The sequence below is a fragment of the Sarcophilus harrisii genome, chromosome 3 (genome assembly GCF_902635505.1).
Source record: "Sarcophilus harrisii chromosome 3, mSarHar1.11, whole genome shotgun sequence".
Taxonomy (NCBI): domain Eukaryota; kingdom Metazoa; phylum Chordata; class Mammalia; order Dasyuromorphia; family Dasyuridae; genus Sarcophilus; species Sarcophilus harrisii.
Genome location: NC_045428.1, coordinates 327,529,202 through 327,547,362, shown reverse-complemented (window position 1 = coordinate 327,547,362; position 18,161 = coordinate 327,529,202). Strand labels below are relative to the sequence as shown.

At 34.2% G+C, this 18,161-nt stretch overlaps 1 protein-coding gene across 47 annotated transcripts in view; it reads right to left on the bottom strand.

Annotated features, from left to right (window-relative positions):
• CLASP1 (cytoplasmic linker associated protein 1) overlaps positions 1-18,161 on the bottom strand; it is a 319,850-nt gene that overhangs the window by 106,315 nt on the left and 195,374 nt on the right. For 23 of the 47 annotated variants that reach the window (XM_031959887.1, XM_031959906.1, XM_031959896.1 and 20 more), the window contains exons 14-20: positions 17,939-18,009; positions 17,045-17,104; positions 14,313-14,390; positions 12,861-13,028; positions 12,367-12,416; positions 10,403-10,570; positions 8,729-8,776 (exon numbers count right to left, since the gene is read on the bottom strand). In XM_031959887.1, the coding sequence (XP_031815747.1) occupies positions 8,729-8,776; positions 10,403-10,570; positions 12,367-12,416; positions 12,861-13,028; positions 14,313-14,390; positions 17,045-17,104; positions 17,939-18,009 (643 nt within the window). Of the gene's footprint in view, positions 1-8,269; positions 8,294-8,728; positions 8,777-10,402; positions 10,571-12,366; positions 12,417-12,860; positions 13,029-14,312; positions 14,391-17,044; positions 17,105-17,938; positions 18,010-18,161 lie in introns of all 47 variants that reach the window. The other 24 variants (XM_031959894.1, XM_031959905.1, XM_031959918.1 and 21 more) reach the window with 2 other exon arrangements.

Here is an 18,161-nt window from a genome sequence, read left to right as displayed (position 1 = left end):
CAGGCAACAAGACTATCAACTTTTATAAAATAATTATCCAATTATATATCTTAAGGATATTGTTGCTAAAATATTTTAAAGCCACCTTTGCTTTTTACAACTGCAGGCATGTATAGAGATATCACCTTGTGGTACTTGTCCCATAAATCAGATGGAATCAAGCCAAAGCCCCAGTCCATCATAGAGATTAACAGATCTATTAGTTTAGGTCAGGTCATCAGTATCTTAAGCCAAGACTATTATAGTTTTTACCTTCATGATGAAAAAACATGATGTAAGCTGTAACTCATATGGGACATTTCCAATATAACAAAAATGGATAATTCCCTTACTCTTGCTTTGTACTCCTTCACAAATTCTAAGTTTCAAATTCTGCAGATTACAAATGGAATAAGTATCTCTAGCTAATGAAAAGTAAAGGGATTCAAACCTAGAATATCATGATACTGGTCTACCTTACCACATTTCTCTAACATGTTATTGCATTTCAGATATACCGTAGCCTCAGGTGGCTCATGACATCTGGAATTCCATCCCCCTCATCATTTCTGGGTTACAGAACTCCTTCAAAGCTCAATTCAAAGGCTGCCCCAAAACTAGGCCTCTGGTCAAAAACACTTCTGTTTCAGGAAACTTGTCAAACTTCTCAAAGGCAGAACTTTTTGTTTTTATATCCCAGATACTCAGCAGAGTGCCTTGAACATACAAAGAAGGTGCTTAAGCAATGTTTGGAGAATAAATAATGAGGTATTACTCCTGATTATCTCAGAAGCAGAAATCAAATGTGTATTTTGTATAATCCTTTGCACTTTTCTGATAGTTTTAAGAGTCTAGGAAGAATACTATTTATAAATTTAATTTCAAAGATATTTAAGAACAGCTTTAGATCTCCGAAATCCTCCAAAGAATCATATTCTCCTAAAGTATCCTTGTTTCTGTCTCTATAAAGATCAACTTCTCTACCTTTTCATTTTCTTTTTAATGAAATTTTTAACACTGGAGAAATCTATTTAGTGTTTTAAAAATTCACTAAAGAGGGTAGCTTATCACAATAGTGAAATTTACTAATTTAGTTCCTTCCTTGCATTTGAGGATAGGATTACCAACTGTAAGTTTGGGTTATATGGCTTTACCAAGAATAAAAAACAGTTAAAAAGCAGGTTTTTCACTATATCTTAATATGTCTTAAATTTAATTAAAACCATCTTAGATTTATTGATTAGATTTATTGATTTTGCTATAAAATATATTCTCCTTTTCCCCGTCCCAAGATTTTGACTTTTTTATATTTCCTGATGCTTATCAAGGTTTCTACTTAAAGCACAATAATTTCTAGTTTATTGCTTGGCCATGGTTTTATACCTCTGTGCCAAGCTGTAACTTCAATTTTCCAATTCTTTCTTTCATAGAGTACTTTTCTCTAGAGTTTTCATTTCATCTATAAAAATATATTAAACTTAAAAAAAAAAAATCTTGTTTCATCTCTTATAGAAATTCTAGCTGAATTTGTGTCCAAGTTCTGTTTTATTTTAGACTTTCCTTACAGATATTTTGGAATCATTCTTTTCTTCTGAATTTGTGTTTTGAGCATCCCAGCCACCATAGTAGCAATTTATGTCTGGATTATTTTTTTGTTTAATCATGTTTCTTAACTTCAGACTTTAAAGAGAAGGCTCTTGAACTTCTCAAAGACCCAGCTGGTCCAGGTACCATTTTCATCCGCTTCCTTAGACCTTAGAAGACAAATCATGCTGGTGACCAGCAAGCTTTGACTGCTCCTAAATTGGACTGTTTCCAGACAAAGTCTGAATCCTCAAGTCTGAGCACTGCCAGTTTCAGGCTGGTTTTGGACCTAAGCAGCAGACTTCTGGATTTGCCCTATTGGGAATTTTCAGAAGACTGCTCTTATACTCAGCCATTATAAACCAGCTGTTGCTTAGTAACAGAATTGTAGGTTTCCCTGTTGTGCTACAGTTCTCTTTTATTATCCTGACTCAGTTTCCCTAAATTGTCCTGCCTCGGTTTCCCTAATTGTTCTGCCTCAGTTTATAACTGTTCTGCTCAATCCTGCAAAACCACCCCTCCCTCTTACTCATCAGAATATTTGATAAGGATAAAAGATCTTATATTTTAGAATATCAAAATGCCTTTTCCCCATCTCAAGCTATCAGAATATCAGATACCATCTTATCAAGATGCCTCTTCCCATCTCCAGGGTACCTCCCCCCAGTATGTCATCCCCATTTCCAGTGGCTCACCCCAACCTGTAAAGAATCCTGTTCCCGCTCTCAGCATCCTGACTCCACCTCTGACTCAGTCTACCCCCCTGTGTCTGAGCTATGTGCATGTATGTCATTGAGAACTCACATGTTGGCTGGATTCTTGGAGACAACAGTCTCATTCAGCCCTCGGACCAAACAATGGATCCAATTGGTCCCAGTAAATCTCTCCCTTTCAAATAAAATATTAAATACTCTCTAATCTCTATCTTGCCTCAGTTTCTCTGGCATTACATCCTCTTAATCTAGGATTCTTGCTCTGGTGTTTCTGCTGCAAGTTTTAGACTGGGTTAGAGCCTGAACCTCAGAGTATGAACAGTTTCTGGGGTCTATATTCTTTTTTCCCCAGCTACTTTTTTTTTTTTAAGAGAAAAGAATACTTCATACAGATTAGGGTAAAAAAAAAAATCATTATTAGAAAACATACATGAACTTGCTCAAAGGAATCAAATTTTTTCACCTTAAACTGCCTATTTACCATGTTTAGATTTTCTTTAGAGAATATTCTAAGTAATCTGATATATAAAAGACTGTAAGCAATGTGGAAATTCACTAGAATGAAAATAAATAGAATTAAAGGGTATTTTTACACTCCACGTATAAGGATACATTCTCAGGCTTTTTTGTATAAACTGAATATTCCCTAAAATATTTTTCTGAATAATAATGATGATGATAATAACTATGAATATTTATTTAGCACTTACTATGTGCCAGCCACTGTACTAAACACTTTACAATTATTATTCCATTTGTTCCTAACAACAATTCTGGGAGGTAAATATTATTATTATTCCCAGATAAAAAAAGTGAGGCCAAGAGAGATTAAGTGACTTGCCTAGGGTCACAAAGCTAGTTAGTGTTAGAAGCTGAATTTGAATTCAAGTATTCTTGATTCCAGAACCAGTGTTTAATCTGCTACACCATCTATCTAATTAATCAAGTATTTATTATACATATATTGTATTCCAGGAACTGTGTTAGATACTGAGAATACAAATTCAAATAATAAAATGATCCCTACTCATAAGTTTATATTTTAATGGAGCAGAAAGAAGCACAAATAACAGTATATGCCACGTAAATAGAAAGTTAACACATTCATACAAATACACACATAGAATACTTAAACACAAAATACCATGGGAAGAAGGGCACAATCAGTTAGGGTATCAGGAAAGACTTGATACTGAAGACAGTCTCTGAGCTGCACCTTAAGGATACAGAGGGAATTGGTGAGGTGGTAATAGTCAGTAAACCCATTTTAAGATTGCAGGAGAGTCGAACAAATTAACATAAGAAGTACAAGGTCATAAGCAAGGAACAGAGAAGCACAATTTGATAGACTACAGAACTCAGAAAGGGGAGTAATGGTCAAATAGCTTAGAAAAGTGGATTGGGTTCAGATTGTTTGATATTTTAAAAGCTCAACAGAAAACTTTACATTTATCCTAGAGGCCAAGAGGAAATCATTGCATTTTGGGTAGATTAAGACAAAGCTATATTTGAGGAAAATTACTTTGGCAGCAATACAGAAAATGGAATGGAGGGGTGAGATAGTTGAGGTAGGGAGACCATTAGGAAGCTACTATAATAATTTAAATAAGACGTAGTAAGATCTTGAACTAAAGTGGTAGCTGTGTCAGAGAAGAAAAGGGGTTGTTAGATGGGAAACAAGTAGTGGAGGTAGAAATGGAAAGATAGGCCAAATGACCAGATTTGCAGGGGGGAAATAAAGTGAAGAATTCAAAAGACACAGTGAAAAATGGAAAATTGGAAGATTTAGGAAGAAAAATAGTAAAATGAATTTTAGTAATATTGAGTTCAAGATGTTTGCAGAACATCCAATTCAATGTGCACAAAAAGACAACTAGTGATTCAGGACCAAAACTTCAGGGAAAACAGCTTGAATATATAGATCTGTGAGTCATAAATATGAGATTGAAATACATGAGATACCTAAAGTTAGAAGAGAAGGGAGTCCAAAACAAAAGGGTAACACTCAAAATTAGGGGGTACGATATGGATAGTGAATCAACAAGAAGAAATGAGAAGGAGGCAGTTAGTTTATCTGGATTTAGTTATCACAATAACCCAGAGAAGAAAGAGTATCCAAGAGGAAAGTGTTGTTAACAGTAATCAATGCAAAAGATAGTTCAAGAAGGGCTAGGACAAAGAAAGTATCAACCAATTTGTTAATTAGGAGATTGCTGGTAATTCAGGAGGAAGTGAATTCAGTTGAATGATGAGGCCAAAAGTTAAACTGCAAATGGTTGTTAATGACAGACAGAGGAGTCAACTTTTTCCAAGAATTCTGGGAGAGGAGAGAAGAAGAGATGGGAAAGATGGCCATGCTTGAAAGCAGCAAAAAGATTAATCACTTGATAAGAAATAAGTTACAGATTCAAGAGAAAGGTGAGATGACAGATTGTAATTTCATGATAAGTACACACGTAGAGGACTTTGACTTAGCAAAGAGAGAGAAAAGGAGGCGAGAGTGGGAGATGATATCAAGGGGTTCCAAAGTGAAGAAAATGAGAGAGGGAGAAGCTCTTGTTCAAGAGTCTTTTTTTTTTCCCCCAGTAAAACAGAAGGCAAAGCCCTTGTTGAGGGTTAAGGGAGGAGGAGGGGAAACAGAATCTGTAAGGGGCTTAAAGAAAGAAGGCTTAAATGAGATAGGGAATCAATTAGAAAGGATTTAAAAAAGACTATCACAGTGATGGCTCAGTTTAATATGGATAACATGGATCTGTAATGAAGTCAGCAGTCATTACTGCCGTGGGACTTCCCTCCAGCTATCCTCAGCAGCTCATGAGTGGAAGCAGAAAAGTTTTGGGAGTAATCCAAGACTAAGATGTGGCAGAAAAAAGCAGCCAACAGGACATGGAAAAAAGAGGATCAAGAATAAGAAGCCACTGAAGACTCCTGAATGGATGTTAGAGAGAAAAACGAAATCAGTTTCGGGACTAACAGCAAAGGGAAGGAGATTAACAATGGGGAGTAAAGAGTACTTCCATTCCCCCACTAGAACCAGATTAGCATAGATAAGTGAGAGAAATTACAGTTAGTGATGGAAAGGAAAGCAAAAGAAAGGATGTAGTGTCATGAGAGGAAAGACAGATGTGAGAAGGTTAACAGATATAAAGAATATAAAAGAGATATAAGATGTAAAGGAGTGTATTCACCATGGAACAGGAATTCTAGAAAGTACAGTGGGATGGGTAGGTATAGTGGGGGGAATGAGGAGAAGAAAACATGAAGAAAACAGTTTGATCTTATATGGTTAATGATTAATTACTATAAGCATAAGGAGTGAAACAAGAAAAGCTACAGGGCTTATAATAGTAAAGAAAGCTCACAGTATTCAAGTGGGAATTCAAACTTGTTGCTCAAGTCTTTGACTAATAGCTAAATATTTTATCAAGAAGAAAGTGTTCCCCTGCCTAAAAAAGTATGCCTCTTTATTTAAACAAAGAATATTAAAATTTATTTCCCAAAATAACAGATTGAGGGTGGGGGTGGGAAGTAGCAGCAACTGTGAAGTAACATAAATAATTTTTATTGAGTGGAAATGATTTTGCTTCTCTGGAGAGCATTTTACTTTTCATATTTCCTATTCTATAAGCAAGCTTCTAAATTCACAATTTCATTCCCCCAGGTAACTTTTTTCCCAGAATGACAGGAAAAGATGTGTTTCTTTCCTTATAGTTCTTGTCCTAAAATTGTTTTTTGTTGATGTTCAGTTGTATCCAATTCTTTGTGATACCATTTAGGGTTTTCCTGACAAAGACACTGGAGTAGTTTTCCATTTCTTTCTCCAGCTCATTGTATAGATAAGGAAACTGAGGCAAGGGTTAAGTTACTTGCCCAGGATCACACAGTTAGTGTCTGAGACCAGATATGAATTCACAAAGCCTCCCTGACTCTAGGATGAGCACTGTATACACTATACTACCTAGTTGTTTAGGGCAGAGTAAATTACTGACACATTAAAGCAAGGACACAATAGAAAATTGAGGAGCACTCCAATTTATAGAGAAGGTAAGATATTTAAGAGAATAAAGCAATTTCTATAATGCCTTTCCCTCCTCCTTTTCTCTACCCACATCCTTCTACTTTCTCTTCCCCTCCACCTGCTTACTTTCTTTCCAATGAGAACTCCATTGTGAGAAATACACCCACAGTAGAAAAAGAAATCTAAAAGCAAATAAACACAAATTTCAATTTCCAGCTTCAAAACTATGCACAAACTCCACCTTTAGTGACAATAGGTGAAGATACAGGATATCCTCAAAAAGGACATCATCTATATGTGTCCTCACCTGAACCATGTGTTATAAGTTTTTATTTTGGTGCTACTTTGACTTAAAATATCTAATAACAGAAGCAGAAGCCCCTCTTCTTTGAAAGGAGACAAGAAGTACTGCACAATACCTGCAGATCCTAGAGCTAGAAATTGCTAGTGAATGAGATAACACTATTTGCACTCATAACAGATTGGAAGCTCACGTTGACTGGTTAAAAAAAAAGTGCAAATTTCTTTCTATTCTTTATCATTAAAAGCATCTTCTTGTAATTCTTTCAGGCACAAGGTACTCTCCTAAGAAACTAAATTGTATCTCAGTTCTTATAAAGTACTGAATACAACTAGCACCAATCAATATTGACCTCTATTATAAGGAATAACTTTTTCAAGTGCTAGCTTTTCAAAGAGTTAGGAATACTAAATGTGAAATACAGATGTCTGAAGTAAAAAAAGGAGATATAACATATAAAAAGTTCCCTGAGAATGACAGTATGAAACCAGATTTAGATATGTGTTGATATGTATCATCTTTCTGAAAGCCAAAAACAATTCCATAGTACATCTAAAAAATATAGCTTTTTACTTTTTGTCTTTTTTTTTTAAACAGAAAACTGATCTAACCCAAAATGGATCTCTACATTTCTGAAAATTTATAGCACTTATGATACATGTAGGTGCTTAATAATTTCTTTACACTCTTACTTAGCTACTGTATATTTTGTTCATTTCCCTATTTAGACTATAAATTGCCAAAGGTATTCTTTATTCCCTTAACACACAGCTATCTATATAGCAGGTACACCTCAATTAGTTTGTAGATAATTCTTCTAATACTTAAAAAAAAACTAAAGATACTCAATAAAAACAAAATAAGATTAAAGTTTATTTTATTGCTTTTCCTACTAAAAAACTTGGGGGGGGAAAACACCCATAATTGGGGGAGGTTTTTTCCCTAAGAAAAGATCAGTGATGGTCTAATGAAAAAGTTCTATCAAGTATTTTATAGAAATCAGCCTGAGGTCTCAGGGAACTTTAAAAAGGTTATAAAAAAGAAAGCCAATACAATAACACTTACTAATAGTCAATTGTACGTAATATGTTCCCAAAATCTTAAAATTTCTATATATACTTAAAAGTCAACTAGTTCATTAGAAAAATAGCATCTGCTTAGGAAATTACATAAATTCTATTCTATAAATGACAAAATAATTTAACATTATTTTGAGACCATTTGAGACCAACATTAGAGACCACAAGTACACAGAAGTCAAGGAAAAAAAGGGAAAGATAAAGAAGTCTCAGGGAGGCAGCCAAGAAGAATTAGCACATAGTCCCCAAAGTCAATAATCCCCCCCTTTCCCAAAAAAAGCAAACTGCAGGGGGAAAAAAAAACCCAACAACAAAACACCTCTGGGACATCAGGGGTTAAGACCCAAGGACAGGAGAATCCACAGCCTACAATGTAACATCAAAAGAGGACAATACTTTCAAGGAGAATTGGGCAAAAATCCAACAGCAGTAGAATGAAGAAGACAGGAAGGAAAACATGCATGCAACATTTCATGCAGGATACCAGTGAATACAGATGAACACTAAAGTAACACATTGTGAGAGGAAGACCAGAGAGAAGTGATTGAAGTACACACTTGTAAACACACCTCAGTCATAGACACAAACTGCTTACCCTCAGATTTAGTGGTAGTACCATCTTTATGCAAATCAAAAGGAAAAAAACAAAACAAAACAAAGGAAGGGATAACAGGGAACAGTTAGTAACATCAAAAAGGGCAGAAATTAGCTGCTAAAAAAAAGTGAAAAATTCCATTTAAATAAAAGCTTAAAAGTAAACCAGCTTTGAACTATAAAGCAAATTCTGAAGCACCTAAATCTGGAATATAATTTAATTAATGGATTTGGCTATATTGTAAGATCCAAGAAGCAACTCTGCATGTACTGCATAACACCAGAAAAGAAATTTAGCTCAACTACTGCACTCCGAATTTCCTTCCCTTTTTGAAGGAAATTGCTAGCAAGGGGGGGAAAAGGTTATACCTACAGAACAGAGAAGGAAGTAAGAAGCTTGCTTTAGCAATGCCTATTCCAATCTACATTATACAGCAGCAAAAGCTGTACAGCATGGTACCTGGTTCAAGGCCTATGTACTCCATGTCCTCCCTGATGTGTCTGGACTCTAGAAGTTTGGAAAAGGAGTATCAGGTTTAACTATTATTCTGAACAAACTTTGGTTACACACTAAAACAAATGTGCCAAGTCAAACAAAAACTATTAACAGAAAACAAACACATTTCTATAATGTTTAAAAAAAAAAACAAAAAAAAACCTCAATCCACATTTCATTAACCATTTTTTCCTAAGTAGAAGATGGAATGAGGTACAAGAATGAACATATTATAGTAACTTTAAAAAAAAAAAAGGGGGGGGGGGGTAACCTGGCAGAAATTTTGATGTGATGACATCTAGTGATCATGCATCAAACATTAAATGATGGGAAAACAAGAAATAATTAGGTATTTCAGAGATGGATTTTGAACACTCAAGGAACATATGAATACCAAATGAGCATAAGCTACAAAGAAATCAAGGTGGGATTGATAAAAGTTCAATTTTGAGTATAAAGACAGAATCTCATTGGATCAACTGATAATTTTCCTCCCTTTCCTGTGAATACAAAACTTTCTCTTAGAAAAAAGGAAAACCTTTCTTTTAAATTTTGGATAAAGTCTTTATCTTCATCTTAATCTAGCAGTATAATATTTGAGAAGAAAATACACTTGTACTTCTTTCCAATGAAACTGACTTGAATTTGTAATACAACTGCTTTTTGGGGGGTGTGTGTGTGTGTGTGTGTGTGTGTGTGTTCTAAACAAAAACATTGGAACATACATATTCCAAAGGCTACTTCCTCTTTTAAAGTAGTCCCGCTAAAATAAATCTAGACATTTATTTCAACCATGTAGCTACTATCATACATATCTCGAGAAGCCCATTTGAGAACAGTTCCTAGTGCTATCCAAGAAAAAAAGTCCTACTGTTTTACAAACAACACTTCCACAAAATGCTATTTACTCACCTGCAACACCCACTTACTGCACTGGTCTTAGCAACAAATAACTTGTGGTCATTTCCAAAAATTAAATCTAACTGCAGAAGCTAATGATACGCCACCACAAAGGATATTGTCTTTTTCAGAAATGCATTTGAAGATCATTCCAAGAATGTCAGAAGTTTTAGCAACAAGTGAGATGTTTCATAAGGTTACTGCTCTGAACAACAACTCTCATTTGGATCAATATGCTTTAATATGCTTGTTCAGAGAAAAAAATAAAATTATGTCCAATACCCACATCTACAGAAACATAATTCTTTCCAAAATGTATCGTCAATTCATTGTTATTATTTTTTTGTTGCTTTCCCTCCTAGTAGAAAAAATGGAGTCAAGGGGCAAAAGAATGAGAAAGCATGCATTTGGCAGAATAGCAGGTGGCAGCAAAAATGTCTGTAGTGGTATTATTTCAAATATTGGTGACCGACATGGAAGACTGAATATATAACTAAACAAGTGAAGGAAAAGCACCCTTGGTCTGGTGTCAAAATATCTGTAAATTAATTTCTTTACATAATAGGTATTTAATATGCACTATGACTTGCAAATGTTCATTTCCTGAATGTCCATTCACCGTGTTTTCACTTCAATTATGGGTTTCTTAAAAGTCTGACTAAAATATCTAACCATTAATTAATTACAATGTTGGAAAAATTTAATGTAATTTATATCAGCAAAGTTTTTAGCACCTACCTAATGAAGCATATGATCCTGGAGGCAAGGCAGCTGCTGAACTGAAAGGGGTAGAGCCAGCTGTTGAGACTTTGGATTTGGCACTAGCTGCTGCATTCACATCAATGTCACTTCGAGACCGCTGCAGGGAACCAGTTGTTGAAACAGATTTGGTACTAACTGTAGAAGCTTAATGTGGGAGAGAATAAAATAAACCCAACTATAAGAATTTTACTATAATCACATACAAATATTTTTTAAAATATTTCTTGACATGTACTATCACTAACCCAACTGATTAAAACAAGTTCATCCCATTTTGAACATCTTAGATTGGATTATGTCTGAATACAAAACAATGGTTAATAATTAATGATACAAAATGAAAGTATTTTCTTATTAGGTTCCCCTCTTCATCATCCCATATATAGATTATGTTTACTGTACCTCCTGTAGGAAGCCTTTTTCAGTCTCTTTCCTTCCATAGTCCCCCTAATCTGCTAGTATGCATTCTCTCCAAGATTACCTTCCATTTATACCTATATATTTTGTATGTACAGTTTTTGCATGCTGTTTCCCCTTTAAAACAGAATTCTTAAAAGGAAAGTCTGTAATTTTCCTTTTCTTTACATTCTCAGCAGTTAGAAGAGGGCCTAATACCTAATAAACACTTATTGACTGATTAAATGATTGCCTAAATATGTAAACAAGGTGGCTTATTCTTTTTCTGAAGACAGTGAAAAAGACTGTTTTGCCCACTTGAATCTCAACACCACTCCTGCTGCCAACATATATGTACCACCCTATTTACTGAGCTTACTTCAATTTTCTCCAAGGGAAAATAGCTCGATTCACAGGACTAACAAAAACAAATTAGAGATAAACATTTAAGAAAAAATCTTTGGTCCTAATTTCTTTCTTTCTTTCTGCTGAGGCAATTAACTTAACCTCAGTTAAGTGACTTGCCTAGGTTCACACAGTTAGGAAGCGTTAAGTGTCTGAGGCCAGATTTGAATTCAGGTCCTCCTGTTGGTCCTGATTTCTTCCCTCATTGATAATTGCCGAATTTCTTCTCCTCATAAGTAAGCCTACAGTTAGAGCTCTGCAGAGGAAGGCAAACTATATGGCAAAGAGGCTATATAGTTGATATGGATGAAAATGGTTAAACAGATAATTTTCTTTCTAAAGTTATGCCATCAAAAGTAGATATTTTTCATAACCCAGTATACAGTTTGAACAATGGAAGGAGATGAGATGGGAATTCCCCCAATTCAATGAGAAAATATTTATTAAATGCCTCCTATGTGCTAGGCCCCATGCTAAATGCTGAGGATACACATTCGAAAAACAAACAGATTATGCCCTCATGGAACTAACAATCTAAACAACAAGACAAGTCACAAAAAGAAATGGAGTAGGGGGAGAGGAGAGAAGAGGGGACACACCAGGCAGAATTTCACTAAAAGAAAGATTCCAACGTCATGAAACTTATGTGAAAACTGCATTTATTACAAGAAAAGTAAACGTGCATGTGCAATCCAAATAATTCTCAATCCATACAAAACTTTATAAACATTTTTATAACAACAGGACAAGTGGAGAAGGAGGTACTAGAATCTCCACCTAAAGAAGCATGGCATGGGAAGGGGAAAGAGGTAGGAAAAGGGAAAAAACCCCCCCAAAGGAGAGGAACAAGGCGGTGGCAAAAGCTACTTTCTTTTTCTTGGGAATTACTAGACCATGAAGATAGAATGGTCCACTTAAACATGCAATTTCTCAGCCTAATGCAGAAGGACTGGCATCTGTCTGGACTTCCTAGGACAGACACAGGGTCCAGCCTAGATGCCAACAATGCCAGTTCCGGGGAGAGACTTTATCCTTCATATATTCAGGGCCTCCTGCATAATCTGTGTTTTTGGAAAATAAAGCAACACATAAAAGACAAATCCAAGGGACCCCTTAACATTTCTCAACATTACTCTTACCTCGAGATGTGGAACTTCCAGTTGGACTTCTTTTGGCAGACAGTGGACGGCTAACAATTAAGAAAGACCTATGTTTAACATTTATGTAAGTGACAGGATCAAATACATTTCTTTGAACTTCCTCAGATCACATATTCCTCTTGTGTGTATACAATCTTCACTGCACTTATTCTTCTTTAGCTTAAATTAAATTAGCTTAAAATTGTTTTTGATATATACTATATAAACAAACTTTACTGTAAATTCCTAAATAACAAAGACATTTTTATCTTTCTTGAGATCCTCAATTAGCTCCTAAAATAGCTTTTGGACACAATAGATACTAGATTAAATGCTTACTGAATTATTCAAAGTGGAGATAACCTAGAGCTACTTGTGCTTTCATAAAGCCGTTTTACACACACACACACACACACACACACACACACACACACACACACCTCTAGATGGAGAAAAACAAAGAAACAGAAAAATAGAATCTTCTTTTTTCTTACTTTAGACTCTCTTGAGAACTAGAAGAGGAACGATCAGACTGAGGTAAGGACACGATGCTATCTGAGTTCTTTAGATGTGACTGCAGAGCTTTTTGATAAGATGACTCCAATGTATGGTATAAATGTTCTGCTTCTCTACTGAAGTGATTATGGAAACCCCAATAACATCTGGAAATAAAATCCAAGAAATCTCAGTAAAGACATACAATTCTCCAAATTCCTCCAACCCCTAACTTAGAATGTTGTTACTAAAGCTGGACCACCACACACATAATTCTGCTGCTGTTGGTAACTATATATTGCTTAGGAAAACAACAAAGCCCAGAGTAAAATCTCTGCATAATAGGACCAAACAGTCAAAATGGTTTGGAAACTTAAGTGCTTTCTGTTTTATGTCTATACTGCACTGGATAAAACTTTCTTCTCCTGTTTCATGTATGTTCCTTATCTAGATAAGCCCTGAGTGTCTGGATCATTAGTTACTAAGGAGTGTGATGCATGTATAATTACTATAATGATATTTAGTATGATATATTATGCCACAAGGTCAAGACAACTTGCATCTTTTGGGAATGTTCTGATTCATTCCCTATATGGCAGGTACTAGTGTTGTAAACTCATAATACAATGCTCTAAAAACAGGGGGGGGGGGAAGAACTCTATAATCACATATACATCATTTAATGGATGGAACCAAAGAAAAGTAAACATATTTAAGTAGAGACTATAAGGAAACAATCACATTGTAAAAGATTTTACACTTTACAAAAAAAAAGCATTATGTCAAATATGTTTGGAAAATGAAAAGTATGTATATTGCTTTGCTAAAATGAATTACCTTATTGAATTTAAGGCTGACTGAGAAACTATACATTTATAAAGAATTAAAAGATGTTCATTCAAATTTTTAATTGATTTGCTCCTCAAATTTTATAATGAAATGAAAAATTAACTATTTACTTAATATTATTTTATATTTTGGGCAGCATCCTATGCTATAATGAAGCCATAACTATAATAATAGGAATCTTTATTTCCATATTAAAGGATAAAAATCTCCAAGTATCATCTGTACCAAAAATCCTCAATAGTTATTCAGAAATTATTCCAAAAGAAAGTTATTCTCAGAGTACTTTTATGAAACATTATTCCTAGTTATTTCTAAAAAAAAATTCCATTATTCCCAAACTGAATTGTTATGGATGCTTTTTAATACCTAACTAGAACAAAAAAAAAGACTTTACTTATAAAACATATGCTTGCATTATGTAACTGGTTTTAAACTTTTTAAACTATAAGCAGTGGCATGCAGTCAATAAAGATTTTGCAATTGTCTATTAGATTTATGGCTTGAGCTTTGAAAAAGCCACATTCAATAAACCCTTGGCAAAAGAAACTAACATAACCAAGATCTAAATGTATTTACTTGGAAGGAATTTAGTAAACACTTACTTTCTTGCTTCTATCCTTGCTTCAGAATCAGCATCATGTATTCCTTTCTTTATTGTTTCTGCTAATACTGATATGTGTCTGTTTAAATAAAGAAATACGTTTATGAGCAAGTAATCCCAGAGAAACAACTTCAAAATATTTATATCAAATTATAAGTTATTTCTATTGCTTGCATCTTGAAAAATGAGAAATTCAAGTCTTATGGCATTCAAATTTTAAATTCACTCTTTGCTCAATTTCTTTTATATTGCTGGTTTTCTGGGCCAGTCAGTTCTATGGGAGTAGAAAAATAAATTATATGCTTCTGTGGTCAATATGTAATGTTTTATGGAAATACTGATGGATCAAAAAATAGTCTCAACTCAACATTTCTGTGGGCCTCTTAATAACTGAGAGTACCCTTTACCTAGTCAAGGTACAATTTACACTTAAGAAGGTTTTCTCTGAATCTTAAAAAAAAAAAAAAAAAATCACATAGCCATTTTATAAGTGAATATTTATAAGTGAATCTCTGCTGGCTGAAAAGGAAACCAAGTTTAATTCTTTTCAAGGTATTCAGAAAAGGAAAACAGACTGGATTATTCCCACAAGTTAAAAAAACAAAACATACAAATGAATAAATCTTTGCAAGTAAGTACATTTTTGCCAAATCCAAGCATGTACTTACCTACCTCCCCTTGCACCCAGAGTTAGTTATTTACCAAGCAAAGACTATCCCCTATTTTAAAATCATGGATGTCCACAAAATATTAAAAGTACTTTCTTTGAGAAAGATTTTTCTAATCCTAGCTGTTGAATAACAGCCAATAGCAATGTTTTTGTTGCTCTGTAGTCAAAATATGGTTAATTACCTAGTAAACTAGGTGATAATTCTTGTAACAATCATTTTCTATCTGTAAAATTAAAATACCTAATTCTTTGCTTAGGTGAGAGGGCTTAAGTTCTCTCAAGGCTACTCAGGGGCTCTTTTCTTCCATTAAAACCAACAACTGTCCATATCTTAGCAAAATGCAGTATCTTTAAAGATAAAAGCTGCTATATTTTTGTTTGTATTCCTAAAGCTGGCTGATTTCCTTAAATAGTAGGCATTTAACATATATTTGTTCAAATATGGCTCAAATCTGGCTACATCGGTCTCTCAAAAGGAAAAAGTAAGCTGCCTGACTTTCCAAGTTGCTTACTAGTACAAAACATGCAAAAATAGCAAAGAACTTCATTAAAGCTCTGCCTATCAGGACCCCATCCTTCTCTAAACAAGATTTATCAAACTTTTATTGATGCATCTTAAAAAGGATGAGCATTTACTCTCATAAATAATAATGGAAATTTGATTGGTCACTGACTACTCTTTAACAAAATTCCATTACAACTGAAATTTATAGGTGCTCATAGAAAATGAGAGTTAGAATGATAGATAGCAGAGTCCTCAGAAGTCCAAAGGATAATAAAATAATAGACACAAAATCAGAGGGCCTTTAAAGATCATTTGTGCTTTTCTAAATATGATTAGTTGGTCAGTATCATTAGGAAAAGATGTTCCCTAGAACTCAACACTGATTCAGTATAATATATTTAGAAATATATCACCAACCCTTAACAAATTTCACTTTATTTGCTTCAGTCCCCTGCTACAAACTGAGATCCTGTTATCCAAAGTACTGGCTTTCCTCTTAATGTGTCCTTCCTGTCAGCCACAAATCTGACAAATATGCTACCTATGCCTTCATCCATTTCATGAGTTCAAAAACATAACAAGTGACAAAAAGTTATCACTGATACCGATCTTCTAGCTCAAAAAGTATACACAAAAATAGACTTCTGAAGAGAAAAGCAACAGAGAGCCAGAAATATGCAGAAAGAGAGAATGGTAGAGGTTATTTAGCTTTGGGAGGTGCTCCTTATGATGTTAAAAGACCTCAGCTTAAAAAGGCCAAGGTCTCCCATTGCATCCAGAGCCATCTCCAGTCAACCTGATCTATATCTGCTCACTGGACCCAGATGGCTCTGATGGAGAAGGGGACATTGGTGATTCTGCCCAGCATGCCCTCACTTAAATCCAATCCACTTGCATGTCATGACAACACCTCCCTGATGGATGTCATGGTCCTCTTTGAGAGCAAAAGAAACATCACCACCAATTTCATCTCTTGAAACCTATTGTTCTTGCAGTTACAATCCACAAACTGACTATGCATATGAGGCAGAACAAGTATATGGCATACTTGATAGAGTATTAGACCAGAAGTTGAAAGATCTGAGTTCATTTGTAACATAAGCTGGAGGAAGAAATAGCAAATCACTCTATCTTCACTAAGAAAATCTCAAAAAGGGTCTTAAAGAGTTAAGACACAACTACAAATTACTAAACAACAATAAAATGCTTATCAAAGTATTCTGAACATTTTATTCTAATGTTCTGACATCCTAAATAAAGAATGCAAAGAATTCTCTAATGCCTTTGACATTCCCTGCACTTTAAATATATTTTAAATGTCTATGAGAGCACTGCTGGTGAAAAAATCAGAAAGTCTTATGTAAAGAGATCAGATTTTATAGTGTTTAATCTTTTCTTATGGATATTTCTATAAAACAATATTTCTTACTATTAGGGTCAATAATGATACCACAATCAAAATTAATAAAAGCTCCATTTAGTCCTCTAATCATCAAACAGAACAATGTAAATATCAAGTTTATCAAAAAATACCAAAAATATCAAGTCATATGCTCACCTTTCTAGTGAATGTGTTTGCCATTCTTGTAAAAGCAAATCTAAAAATTCAAAACAGCGCCTAAAAATTGTTTTTAAAAAGAGAGATTATAATTTGAAGAATTTTAATATGAAGATGGATGCACAAAAACACATATGCAATACTGATTCAAATTTAGATTTCACAGATACCACCCAATTTGATTTAAACAAAAACTGGATTATCAACAATAATTGGCACTTTATTTTTAACATATAGTTATTTTTTTTTCTTTTACAAGTGACCTCATCTGATTTTTCTTATACAGAATAACTGTGGAAATATGCATAAAAGAAATGTTCATTTTTAACATATATTGGATTACTTGCTGTCTAGGGGACAGGGTAGGGAGAAGGGAGGGAGAAAAAATTTGGAACATAAGAATTTGCAAGGGTGAATGTTGAAAACTATCTTTGCATATCTTTTAAAAATAAAAAGCTATTATTAAAAAAGTGATCTCATTAAAAGGAAGATTTATGAAAATCTAGTGTATATGTATGTGTGCGCACACCCCCACCCCCACCCCTCTACGTAATAAATACAAGCAATTAATTTCCCAACTAGTTTTTTTCTTACTACTTTTTTATTTAACTAGTAAATTTTTTAAATCTGATACCAACTAGATAACAGAATCCAAAAGTGATCTCAAAACGTACAGAAGACAACATAAATTTGATTCTTTAAAAAAATTAATTCAAGCAAAATCAATGTGAGCAGCAACTGAATATTCATCCATGAATCAGAAAGCTAGGAAGCTACCTTGCAAAACAGAATTTTCATCTTATATACATTTTGAACGTTGCAAAGTTTGTGTTTCTTACAACTTTTTAAATTCCACCAACTAATATGAAGAGAAAAAACTCATTACTGGCTCACCTTCTAACTGCGACAGATTTGGACGTACAGTTGCTAGTTATGACAGGTATTAGCCTAGGGATGTGTGTATGCTGCGGAGAAGAGAAAACTAATTATGGGCACTTGAAAATTTAAGTAGTCATCCAATCTTTTTTTGATTAGTCTACGTGTCACATATCATTCTATTCAGAAGGTTAAAGACCATAGTAAATTATATATTGACAAATAATGAAACAATAAATGT